Genomic DNA, 12,808 nt, shown 5'->3' on the forward strand with positions numbered 1-12,808 from the left:
GGCTGTCAGCTGCTGTTCCCCTCCTTCACTCAGCCTCATGTGGGGAGAAAGGGAGGAGGGATCTGATATTAGCAGAAATCACTGGGTTCCAACTTGAATCATATACCATACCCATGTACTGCCAGGAGGCCTTTTAGCAATGTTCTTCTTTATTTAATACAATTTTATTTAATTTATTTAAATATAAAAAGTACACATACTGTAAGATTCCTGTGCCTCATATGCAAACCACATGCACCACGTGCCAGAAATGATTCTAAATTAGTCACTCTGGAATTTGGCTGGGGACCACGGTTTATGGGGGAAAAATTCCTCCAGAAGGCTCTGTGACTTACTAAACTGGAGGGCCACTGCTCAAGCTGTGGTTCTCAGAATAGCAACACTGACCTCATCTGGACACTTGTTAGAGATGCAGACTCTCAGGTCCTACCCCAGATCTGCTGACTCAATAATTTGCATTTTCACGAGATCCGTGTGGATGGTATACACACAAAATCACTGGAAACACTTCTCGATGGTTCCCAGGGCCTCATTTGACTGCTTAGAATTCCAGTGTTCCAAAGGTCAAGGTTTCTAAGAGCATAGCATTCTGGAATGTTAAAAGTCTAGATTTTAAGGTTTTAATCTGAAGGTTTAGGACTCTAGCATTCTCTGGCTCTCAGATTTAGGTCTTCTAGGTTTGCATCATTATAGATCCCTAAGAGTCAGAAGTTCTGAGGTCCCGAGTAGGGAACATCTCTGCAGGTGGTTTGCAGGGTGCTTCCAGTGGCTAATGATCAGTCCTCTTTCTCTCGTGTCTCTCCTCTCCCCGATCTCCATCCCAACATCATTCCTGTCTTCCTCTCTCCATCTCCCGCTGTGTCTCTCCCTGGTTTCCTGTGACCCTCAGCTGTGCCCACGAATTGGCACCATCATCAGCTCCTTGAATGAGAATTTGGTTAATAACCTCAACGGTAAGTCACAGCCTGGGGAAGCGGTGGGGGTTCCCTCTGCAGCCTGCCAAGGGGCAGGCGCCCTGCTCTACGCCTGCTCGACAGCCAGGACTGTCAGGGGACCTTGGAGAAGTTCAGGATCCTTTGTCCTGAGCAAGTCAGGAGAGTGTGGCTGGGGGAATGGTGTCCCTGCAGACTGAAGGCTTCTATTGCCCTCCTTTCTTAAACCTGCAGAACCAGCTGCACAGAGTGATGCAAGAAAGAGGACAGGCCAGATCTGAGTTCAAATCCTGCATTTGCTCTTAGCAACTGTGGGGTCTTGGTCAACTGGTTCCACCTCTCTGATCCTTGGGTTCCTCAGAAATGAAAGATTGTAACACTGCCAAGCTGATGAGCGGATTTAAAGAAAAAACAGAAAGAGCCTAATATCCCATACTCATTGCTACTGAATACTCCCCCTTCCCTTTCCCTTCTTATCAGGAGTTGTGGCTTCACCCCCAGCCCCTTGGGGTTTTTCTTGATCTGGGTCTCTGGCATGACTGGGGTTGCTGAGGCTGTAGGGCAACAGAAATGGCATAAGTAACAGTGTCAGGGTCCTGGAGGTGGTCCTTCTAGAAAATAGCCACAGGCCCAGTTACCTGGGCCATAGCTCTGTGCTTCGTATACAGCATCTCACTGAATTCTTTCAAAAACACTGTGCAGTGGGTAGTGCACCCATTTTACAGATGAACAAACTGAGGCTCAGAGAGACAGAGTGACATGCAAGAGATCCCTTGGTTGCCAAGTCTGACCTGCTGGAGGGTGGCAGCCACTGGGATCTAGTTTCTATTCAGCTATATCCAGATCTGGAGAAATGCTACTGATTTTGTTCCCTCAGATATACTTCAGAAAACCGCAAAACAAATTGTAAACTGAAGAGAACAGATGAGAAAAACCACAGTGATGCCCGCCTGCTGGTGAGGATCCGACTCGGGGCCCTGGGCTAAAGGAGGTTGAGACCTCCCCACAGGGGCCTGTGGAGAAGCAGAAGCGAGTCTTGGCTTCTCTTCTTTCTCTAGTAGCAGACTTAGCCCTGATCTTGGTCACAGCCTGAGTCCTGACCCTTAATCATACCCAGATTGTGCTTGATTCTGGTCCTTGACTGAGCCTGGAATGCAGTCAGGTTGAACTTTAACTCAAGTTGTTGACTGAGCCCTGACACTGGCCACAGATAGACACACGACCAGCATCTCAGTCTGATCCCTGATCCTGATCATACATTGAGCCCTGAACCCTGGCTCCTCTGGGCCCTAATCAGTCTTTTCACATCGGCCACTGTTGCTAAGGTGAGGGGGTGGGAAGGTGAGGGGGTGGGAAGGTGAGGGGATGAAAAGAGGTCAGTGCCAGGTGCCAGAGAAAGACCCCAAACCACAGGTGCCAGTCCGCCACCCCCAAGCCTCAGAGCTTGCAGGGTTTGTGGGGAAGCACTCTGGCAACTGTGCCTGCTGAACGCAGGAGTTGGTAAGGGCCACGGGGTGTCTATGCCTCACACTGGGGTCTCCTTCCAGATTGGTCCTCGGGGACTTGACTGAATCTCTGTACCATCTCCCTCTGGGACGGTCGGTGCTGCCACCATCCCCCAGGAGTGACAACTGAGCCCAGTCAAGGACACTCTCAGATACGCCTCCTCACAGTCAGGATACCCTATGCTACTCGCCCTCCACCCCCAGCAATAAAAAGGCATTTCTGCACCTTCTGTGTGGCCCATGGCATTCCTTCCATTGGGATTTCGGGGAGGTGAGGTACGGGCAATTAGGGCATCAGAGACCTGGATCCAAAGAGGGAAGGAACATTTGGGATTATCCAGCCGCAACTTCTCTTACAAAAGGAAAACCTGAGGCCCAGGATGGTCAAGAAAGTGACCTGAGGTAATGTAGAGACAGCCTCACTCTGCTTCCGCTACAGCACCGCCATGATGGAGGGCTGCCTTCCTCAGCACACCTGACCACATGACCTCCTCACAGCACCCTTATGCCAGGAGACATTGCTCTTGCCCCCACTGTACAGATGAGGAAACTGAGGCTCACAGAAGATAAGTGATTCATCGAGGTTACAGGGTGGCAAGTGGCAGGGCTAGAATTTTAACCCATGGCCCTGGGAACACTTGCTCAGAGAGGTGACACCCTGGTTCTCAGTACTCAGCCACCTCTCCCCTGCCCCCAGCAGGTCCCATCATCCTGGCCGTGCTCTCTTCTGAGCAGGACTGATGAGGTCCTCTTGAGTCCGCCCTTCCTCCCTAACATGGAAGCCTTCAATTTCCCCTTTGCCCTGGAGTGGGCAGCAAGGCACCCATTACTCACAGCTGCATCACGTGCACAGAGGATTGACCCAGGCTGTCACATCAGGGTCCCTGGGCTTCTTATTTTCAGAAAACCATCTGGTTTTCCTGACAAAAGACCCAGAGAAACTTTGTCCATTGTGCCATGGAACCATCTCAGTCTTTGTGCCATTCTGTAAGAGAAGGACCACTGTTATCCTCCTTGGGGACTCAGGTGAGGAGAGGTCAGGGTCACACAGAGGCCTGCACCAGCAGCTACTTCACCCAAGGGCTTTCTACTTGATGAAGGCTGCCTCACAAGGTCAACTCACGTCAGGGAACCCTTGAGCCCCTGGGGTTATATCCGGGGTCTTCAACCAGCTCTCCTCAGCTCTGCCGAGCGGACCTTAGGTCAGGCTGTGCTGGGGCTAACGACAAGGCATAGGGTGAAGGGTTGGCCAAAGGTGAACTTGACTTACTTGGCCTCTACCCCTTGCTAGCTGTTTAATCTCAAGCAAGTTACTCTGAGAACCACAGTTCTCTCACCTGCCAAATAGAATGAACAGCCAAACTTCCTTAGTACACTGGTGTGAGGTTTAAATGAGCCAATGACTGGAAAGTGCTTAACCAGGGTCTGACACTGCTGAGCACAAGTCAGGCTCTACACGAGTCAGTCTCTGGAATTACTGTCAAACAGTGTTGAGAAACCATGTATTAAATCTTTATACACTGTATCTCATTAGATTCTCATTTTTACTGAGTGATGCAGTGAATGGTTCTTGGGGAATGTGTGGCAAGCGAATCTCCAAGAGGAGAGGTGAAATAACTTCTCCAGGGTCATACACCTGGTCAGAGGCAAAGCTAAGTTTCATGTGAAGTTGCCTTCCTCCAGAGATTTTTCTTCCCCTGCTGGCCATAGCAAAAGGATGAGAGTTTTTCTCTCTGTCTAATTTTTGTGACAATCTCAACTCCCACAACTGTACACAAGGAGGTCTCACAATTCAGGACTTCTCTTGAGCAGTAGCCCTCTTCGGTCAGTGCTGAGCGTTTGTCCAGGTAATTCTGTCCACCTGGAACATAATTGCTTGCCTCTGTGCAGCTTCTCAATTCTCCTCAGCCCTACAACTCTGCTCAGGAGCTCTCTCCTGGTAAGTGGGGGCCACTCTTCAATGTTGCCCCAACAAAGAGACTGTTTTTCCATCTGGTAGGTCTACCCAAGCTACCTTGTCATCATTGTCCCATAAAGACAGAGCGGGCAAGAAGGGTCAGCTCTCATGGTTATGGTTGCATTTTTTAAAATAATATTTTCCCCCCATTTTTAGTGGGTGGCAAGAATATACAGAAGACTTATACAAAAAAGATCTTCATGACCCAGATAACCACAATGGTGTGATCACTCACCTAGAGCCAGACATCCTGGAATGCGAAGTCAAGTGAGCCTTAGGAAGCACCACTATGAAAAAAGCTAGTAGAGGTGATGGAATTCCAGTTGAGCTATTTCAAATCCTCAAAGATGATGCTGTGAAAGTATGGTACTCATTATGCCATTAAATTTGGAAAACACGGCAGTGGCCACAGGACTGGAAAAGGTTAGTTTTCATTCCAATCCCAAAGAAAGGCAATCCCCAAAGAATGTTCAAACTACCGCACAATTGCACTCATCTCACACACTAGCAATGTAATGCTCAAAATTCTCCAAGCGAAGCTTCAACAGTACATGAACCAGGAACTTCCAGATGTTCAAGATGGATTTAGAAAAAGCAGAGGAAGCAGAGATCAAGTCCCCAAGATCCACTGGATCATCGAAAAAGTGAGAGGGTTCCAGGAAAACATCTACTTCTGCTTTATTGACTACGCCAAAGCCTTTCATTGTGTGGATCACAAGAAATGGTGGAAAATTCTTAAAGAGATGGGAATACCAGACCAGCAGACCTGCCTCCTGATAAATCTGTATGCATGTCAAGAAGCAACAGTAAGAATGGGACATAGAAAAACAGATTGGTTCCAAATCGGGAAAGGAGTATGTCAAGACTATATATTGTCATCCTGCTTATTTAACTTCTATGCAGAGTACATTATGTGATATGCTGGGCTGCATGAAGCACAGGCTGGAATCAAGATTGCCAGGAGAAATATCAATAACCTCAGATATGCAGATGACACCACCCTTATGGCAGAAAGTGAAGAAGAACTAAAAAGCCTCTTGATGAAAGTGAAAGAGGAGAGTGGAAAAGCTGGGTTAAAATTAAACATTCAGAAAACTAAGATCAAGGCATCTGGTCCCATCACTTCATGGCAAATAGAGGGGAAAACAGTGGAAACAGTGAGAGACTTTATTTTCTAGGGCTCCAAAATTACTGCAGATAGTGACTTTAGCCATGAAATTAAAAGACGCTTACTCCTTGGAAGGAAAGTTATGGCCAACCTGCTGCTGCTGCTAAGTCATTTCAGTCGTGTCCGACTCTGTGCGACCCCAGAGATGGCAGCCCATCAGGCTCCCCCATCCCTGGGATTCTCCAGGCAAGAACACTGGAGTGGGTTGCCATTTCCTTCTCCAATGTGTGAAAGTGAAAAGTGAAAGTGAAGTCGCTCAGTCCTGTCCGACTCTTAGCGACCCCATGGACTGTAGCCTACCAGGCTCCTCCATCCATGGGATTTCCAGGCAAGAGTACTGGAATGGGGTGCCATTGCCTTCTCCAATGGCCAACCTAGACAGCATATTAAAAAGCAGAGACATTACATTGCCGATAAAGGTTCATCTAGTCAAAGCTGTATTTTCAGAGTAGTCATGTATGGATGTGAGAGTTGGACTATAAAGAAAGCTGAGCACCGAAGAATTGATGCTTTTGAACTGTGGTGTTGGAGAAGACTCTTGAGAGTCCCTTGGACTGCAAGGAGATCCAACCTGTGAATCCTAAAGGTAATCAGTCCTGAATACTCATTGGAAGGACTGATGCTGAAGCTGAAACTCCAATACTTTGGCCACCTGATGCAAAGAACTGACTCATTAGAAAAGACCCTGATGCTGGGGAAGATTGAAAGCAGGAGGAGAAGGGGATGACATAGGATGAGATGGTTGGATAGCATCACCAACTCGGTGGACTTGAGTGTGAGTAAGTTCCAAGAGTTGATGATAGACAGGGAAGCCTGGCGTCTGCAGTGCATGGGGTTGCAAAGAGCTGGACACAACTGGGCGACTGAACTGAACTGAACAGGAACAAATGGGAGCTACTTGCTACATTCCCATCAGCTGAAGCAATGCCCATAGGGGAGAGACTTTGGGCCAGCCAGGCCCACCCACTAAAGCACTACATATATGTGTGGTCACCTGAACAGAGAGGGACCAGAGAGAAGGGAGGGGTGGGTCCTAACACAGCAGAAGTGCCCAGTGGGGAGAGGCAGACGTGCATGGGAAGTACTTGAAAACAGAGCATCGTGGCTTTCCCACAGGGAAGTCGTCAGTGGGCAGCCGACCTGTGTGCTATAGGAACACCAACAACATGTCAGGGAGCATGTGTCCATCAGCTGCGATCACAAGGCATTGTTATGACACAGGGGACACGTCAGGGAACAAAACAGACGAGATCCCTGCCTCATGGAGCTCCCAGTCCAGTGGAAGAGCAAGGAGAGCACAGTTCTAGGGACTGTGTGTCCAGGTTTATACATGTTAACTTGTGTACCCTTCAGACTGATTCAGTGAGGTAGGTACACCCATGCTGCCCACATTCCAGGTGAGTTAGCTGAGTTACAAGAGGCAAAGCTCACAAGGCAGAGCTAGGATTTGAACCCAGTCCCAAGAACTGCACACACTGCCTCCTGTCACACTCCCTATTTTCCTGGGCTCCTAAATGCTGTCTTTGTTCACCACTCACTACTGTTTATTGCAGTAATAGTAACGATAATGATTGCTATTATTCATGGATCACCTTAGCTAGCCAAGGTTAGGCTGGGCTCTCTAATGACATTTCCTTCAGTTAGTTCCCTGAGCAGCTCTTCTAAAGTAACTGAATATCCTAGGACATTCCATTTCTGGCTTCATGTTTAAAAGAAAAAAAAAAGCAAAACTCGGATAAGTTAGGGCATTTGCCTGCTGTCACACAATCAACAAGGGAAAAGTCTGCGATGCACACCCAAGGCTGACTCTAAGAGCAAGCTTATTGTGCTGTTATAAATAAAATGCATGAATTTCTCCATGTGTACACTTTAATTAATCAGTGTTAAAGAAAAATGCTTCTGCAGGCTGTAATAAATAATTATTAAGCATCTGTGTGTCGGGTCCTGGGGATGATGCCCTGTGGTCCTGGCCCTCATGGCCTCAGAGAGTGGGCAGTTATCACTGTGCCCAAGGAGCGGGAGGGATGCCTGCAAAGCAAGAGTGTGCCATCTGGTGGATGTGGCAGGTAGCCCCAGGTATTCCTGATCCCCTCTCAGAACCCTGAAGTGTCAGCGGTCTAGCAGAGAACCACTGTTCATTTTGTAGTTAGAGGAAACGGAGATCCTGGAAGAAAGTGAATGTCTTGGTAAGAGTCACAAAGAAAGGTATTAACAGAGCCAATACTGGAACGAGATCAGGGTCTCCTCCTTTCTCCTGCACCAGAGGAGAAAGATCCCAGGGTCCCACCCTCCATGAACATGTGCCCATCACTGGCTGCAGGGACCTTAGAGATGACTTGGTTCTGCATTGGCAAACATGTAGTGTCTCCAATCTCTCCTCCAGAACCTCTGGAAGACACCACTAATCAATCTTTCCCTCCAAGCCCAGGAGCTTCGTGGGAAGGCATTTTGGCACAACATGCCATCCAGGCCCTACAATCAGAGTCCTACTTGAGACTCCCTAACTTGACCCCAGAAGGGAAACTGGGGAATCAGTTCCCCAGAAAACGAGGAATCATCTATGCCAAAGGTTATATATCAGCACCTAAGGGTGCTACAGTTTGTGAAATAGGTATACTGTAGATCTAAGACCATTTAAGCTCATTTAGTCTTTACTGAATCCAAAAATAAGAAATGCAGTTGCAATTGGTTTAGCATATTGGCTGCTTAATCTACCCACTACAGCCTCTCCATTAGCCTGTGCAGTGGGGTCATAGTTCAATTCAGGTCAGTCGCTCAGTCGTGTCCAACTTTTGCGACCCCATGAATAGCAGCACGCCAGACCTCCCTGTCCATCAACAACTCCAGGAGTCTACCCAAACCCATGTCCATTGAGTCAGTGATGCCATCCAAGCATCTCATCCTCTGCCATCCCCGTCTCCTCCTGCCCTTAATCTTTCCCAGCCTCAGGGTCTTTTCCAATGAGTCAGCTCTTCGCATCAGGTGGCCAAAGTGTTGGAGTTTCAGCTTCAGCATCAGTCCTTCCAATGAATATTCAGGACTGATTTCCTTTAGAATGGACTGGTTGGATCTCCTTGCAGTCCAAGAGACTCTCAAGAGTCTTCTCCAACACCACAGTTCAAAAGCATCAATTCTTCGGTGCTCAGCTTTCCTTATAGTCCAACTCTCACATCTATACATGACCACTGGAAAAACCATAGCCTTGACTAGACGGACCTTTGTTGGCAAAGTAATGTCTCTGCTTTTTAATATGCTATCTAGGTTGGTCATAACTTTCCTTCCAAGGAGTAAGCGTCTTTTAATTTCATGGCTGCAATCACCATCTGCAGTGATTTTGGAGCCCCCAAAATAAAGTCTGACACTGTTTCCACTGTTTCCCCTTCTATTTACCATGAAGTGATGGGACCAGATGCCATGATCTTTGTTTTCTGAATGTTGAGCTTTAAGCCAACTTTTTCATTCTCCTCTTTCACTTTCATCAAGAGGCCTTTTAGTTCTTCACTTTCTGCCATAAGGCAGTGTCATCTGCATATCTGAGGTTATTGATATTTCTCCTGGCAATCTTGATTCCAGCCTGTGCTTCCTCCAGCCCAGCGTTTCTCATGATGTACTCCGCATATAAGTTAAATAAGCAGGGTGACAATATACAGTCTTGATGTACTCCTTTTCCTATTTGGAACCAGTCTGTTGTTCCATGTCCAGTTCTAACTGTTGCTTCCTGACCTGCATGGTTTTCTCAAGAGGCAGGTCAGGTGGTCTGGTATTCCCATCTCTTTCAATATTTTCCATAAACAGATGAGAAACCGGAGGCGGAGGGGAGTGAGGTGACCAGACACCAGCAACAATTGTAATCATCAACATCACTGTAGTAACCGTCTATCGGGGCAGACACAGAATATCCCACACTTCCTCACAGCACCCCTGGGAGAAGAGGCCCATAGTTAGTCTCATTTCACACTTAGGGGACCTGAGGTTCAAGAAGATGAAACTCCTTGTCCAGGCCACACAGCCAACAACAGGCAAAAAGAAGGTTCTAACCCAGTCTGCCCAACCTCAGAATTGGGGTATTTTAATTTCCATTTTGCTACTAGGCATGGAGTTGTCTCACCATTTTCCAATGAGGCAGCTGTAGCCTGGGGCCAACACCTGGTCTGAACTCACTACATCACACTTGGGCCCCTGGGCTGTGTTCCTGATTCAGGATAACTCTCTGCTCAAGATTTCTGTACAAGCCTCAGCTCTGTGCCCACAACAAGGAGAAGCAGGGCCTCAGGTGTTTGCAGAACTGGGCACAGACAGCCTGGGAGGTGAGTCTGCTGACCAGTCCAAGGCTCTGCTGGATGGGATCCTCTGTGTCCCAGCCCCAGAACTGGGCACTTGCCCTGTGCTCTGATGACGGGATCACAGTTAGCATGAAGAACACTAGCTACCCAAGCCTCCGATCTTACCCCTACTTTGTCCTGGCCACGTTCACCTTAGGACAGGGTTCCAGTTTCCTGCTGAGGTGCCGGTGGGTGAAAGGACAAGACTGACCTTGGCTGACCTGGAGCTACCAGTGCTCCCAGCCTACTGCCACGTGGGCACCCGTCTGTGCTTCCTGGCCTGGGAGTTCCAGGTTGGCATACGCCCAAATGCACCAGGCATTACAACCAACTAAAACAGCACAGGTCAAGGAATAAACAGGGCATTCAAGTGCAAGGACTTTCTTGCCCCACCATCCGACCTCAGTGTGATCTGAGTCAAAGGTCCTTCCTGGGGAGTCAAATGCTGGGTTCGTGTCCTTGTGAAACCTGGGCCACTCACCTCCTTTCCCTGAACATCAGTACCCTGAATTGGAAAATGGGGTTTTCCAAATCTCCTTAGGGGGTTGTCATGAGCACCAATGGTGAAAGGAGACCTGCAGTGCCAAGCCCATGGCCCGGGTACTGCCCTTGACCTACTGGATTCTGGATACTGGGGCCAAAGAGTGAGACTTGCTGCAGCCCCCAGAGACTGAGAGTCAGAACAGCTGATCTCAGTGGGAGAGGATGCAGAACTGGGTGCACTCGCCAGCTCTGCCCGTTCCTATCTGTGTGGCCTTGAGGAAGTCATCCTCCCCTTCTGAGCCTCACGCCCCAAAGTCAAGATGAAGACAGTAACATCCCTGCCTGGTTGCTGATGAGGTGACACAAGATGAAGCAGGATAAGCCCCTAGGGTTGTGCAGTCATGTCTAGGCAGAGGTGGGGCTCTGGAGGATGCTGTGGGGATCACAGCTCTTAGAACACAAGGTAAAGTACCTGTGAGCCACCCTAGTCCAGTTACTTCCAATTCTGGCCAGCCACCCCGGAGTTCCTGACCCTAAGTATCTAGGGAGGAACTCAGGGATCTATTGTTTAAACAAACTTTTTAGAAAAACTGGAAACAGAACTGCCATATGACCCAGAAATCCCACTGCTGGGTATATACACCGAGGAAACCAGAATTGAAAATAACATGTGCACACCAAAATCATTGTAATACCATTTGCAATAGCTAGGACGTGAAAGTAACCTTGATGTCCATCGGCAGACAAATGGATAAGAAAGTTGTGGTGCATATACACAATGGAATATCATTCAGCTATAAAAAACAATGCACTTAAGTCAGTTCTAATGAGGTGGATGAAATTGGAGCCTATTATACAGAGTGAAGTAAGTCAGAAAGAAAAACACCAATACAGTATATTAAGGCATGTATATGGAATTTAGAAACATAGTAATGACCATCCTATATGCAATACAGCAAAATAGATACAGATGTAAAGAACAGATTTTGGGACTCTGTGGGAGAAGGCGAGGGTGGGATGATTTGAGAGAATAGCATTGAAACCTGTATATTACCATATGTGAAATAGATGACCAGTGCAAGTTCGATGCATGAAGCAGGGCACTCAAAGCCAGTGCTCTGAGACAACCCAGAGGGATGGGATGGGATGGGAAATGGGAAGGGGATTCAGAATGGGGGAACACATGTACACCTGTGGCTTATTCATGTCAATATGGCAAAAACCGCCACAATATTGTAAAGTAATTAGCTTTCAATTAAAATAAAATAATTTATTTAAAAATTATTTAATCTTTTGTTTTAAAAAGTGATTACCCAAGCAGAAAATTTCAACAAACGAAAAAGATATGAAATGGAAGAGGAAAATAAGTTGGGGTCAATTCATGTGTGGCTGTGGATTCATCCTTCTCCTTCTCTGGACCATGGGCTCCTCAGTTATCCCAGCAAGGAGGTTAAGTTGAATGCTAAGCTTTCCTGTGGCGATTATGTCTGTTATGTTTCCAGTGTGGTTATTTGAACTGGGAGTTGTCATCTAAAGGCAGGAGGTGATGTGAGTATACAAATGTATTAAATAAGGACTGACTGTGAGTTTGAATGGCAGGAAACAACTCACACTGGCTTCAGGAGGAGAGTTCTGGAAAGAGGGAATGGTCTGTGCAGAGGGCCAAGGCAGCAATGATGTTGGTATTTTTCTGGAAAAGAAGGAAGACAATAGGGCCACGGAGAAAGAGGCAGATGAGTTTGGGGTGGCAGTGAGTAGATGACACAGGGGCCATGATGGGGACTTTGGTTTAAGGTCAGTGTTTTAACTTCTTGCAGCTGCATTGAGAGTAGAGGAGTTGGGAGCAAGTGTGCAGAGAGATACTGCATATATGGGGATATATACGGAGGCAGACCATATTCACCCTCAGGAGAAACTCTACTGACTCAATGGAGTGGGCAGATGGGGAGGGCGGGTCCTGAGCAAACTGTCATTGCAAACATTTTTCCTGAAGCTGGTTCCACTATGAGGGATGTTATGGAGAGTACTCGGACACAAGAGAAGGTTTGGGAAAAATGACCTCACAGGTCACTGACCCTGATGTTATGGGCCACAAGTCTAGCCCCATCTCTGTCCCTCTCTTACAGGCTGGCTGCTTTCCCTTTCTGAGCTGAGTTTCCAAACTCTGATAAAATTAAGTTGGATGAGCACTATGGATCCTTCTACCAGAATATTCTCCAATTCATCTCAGTTTTTACCCCAGCCCCCCACCAGCATGGCCACCATGTTGGTATCTGGAGGCTCCATGAGAACCTGCTCTTAGTCTTGGAACAAAGTCCTCTCCATAGCCATCCAATTCAAGCATCCTTGGTGACCTTTGTTTTGGAAGTCTCTCTGTTCACTCTGGACAGGGCTTATTTTCATTGGAGTCTCCTTGGATGGCTCTGGATGCAGAGCTCGTT

At 47.6% G+C, this 12,808-nt stretch overlaps 1 protein-coding gene and 1 long non-coding RNA gene across 3 annotated transcripts in view; one reads left to right on the forward strand and one right to left on the reverse strand.

Moving 5' to 3' along the window:
• LOC133259602 (uncharacterized) overlaps positions 1 to 12,808 on the reverse strand; it is a 55,207-nt gene that overhangs the window by 29,193 nt on the left and 13,206 nt on the right. The window lies entirely within an intron of this gene.
• Positions 1 to 12,808, forward strand: part of LOC133259598 (short palate, lung and nasal epithelium carcinoma-associated protein 2A-like) — a 35,903-nt gene that overhangs the window by 7,437 nt on the left and 15,658 nt on the right. The window contains exons 7-9 of one of the 2 annotated variants that reach the window (XM_061437276.1): positions 890 to 953; positions 1,810 to 1,888; positions 2,480 to 2,662. In XM_061437276.1, the coding sequence (XP_061293260.1) occupies positions 890 to 953; positions 1,810 to 1,847 (102 nt within the window). In that variant the 3' untranslated portion in view covers positions 1,848 to 1,888; positions 2,480 to 2,662. Of the gene's footprint in view, positions 1 to 889; positions 954 to 1,809; positions 1,889 to 2,479; positions 2,663 to 12,808 lie in introns of those variants that run through there. The other variant, XM_061437277.1, reaches the window with a different exon arrangement.

The sequence above is a fragment of the Bos javanicus genome, chromosome 13 (assembly GCF_032452875.1).
Source record: "Bos javanicus breed banteng chromosome 13, ARS-OSU_banteng_1.0, whole genome shotgun sequence".
NCBI lineage: Eukaryota > Metazoa > Chordata > Mammalia > Artiodactyla > Bovidae > Bos > Bos javanicus.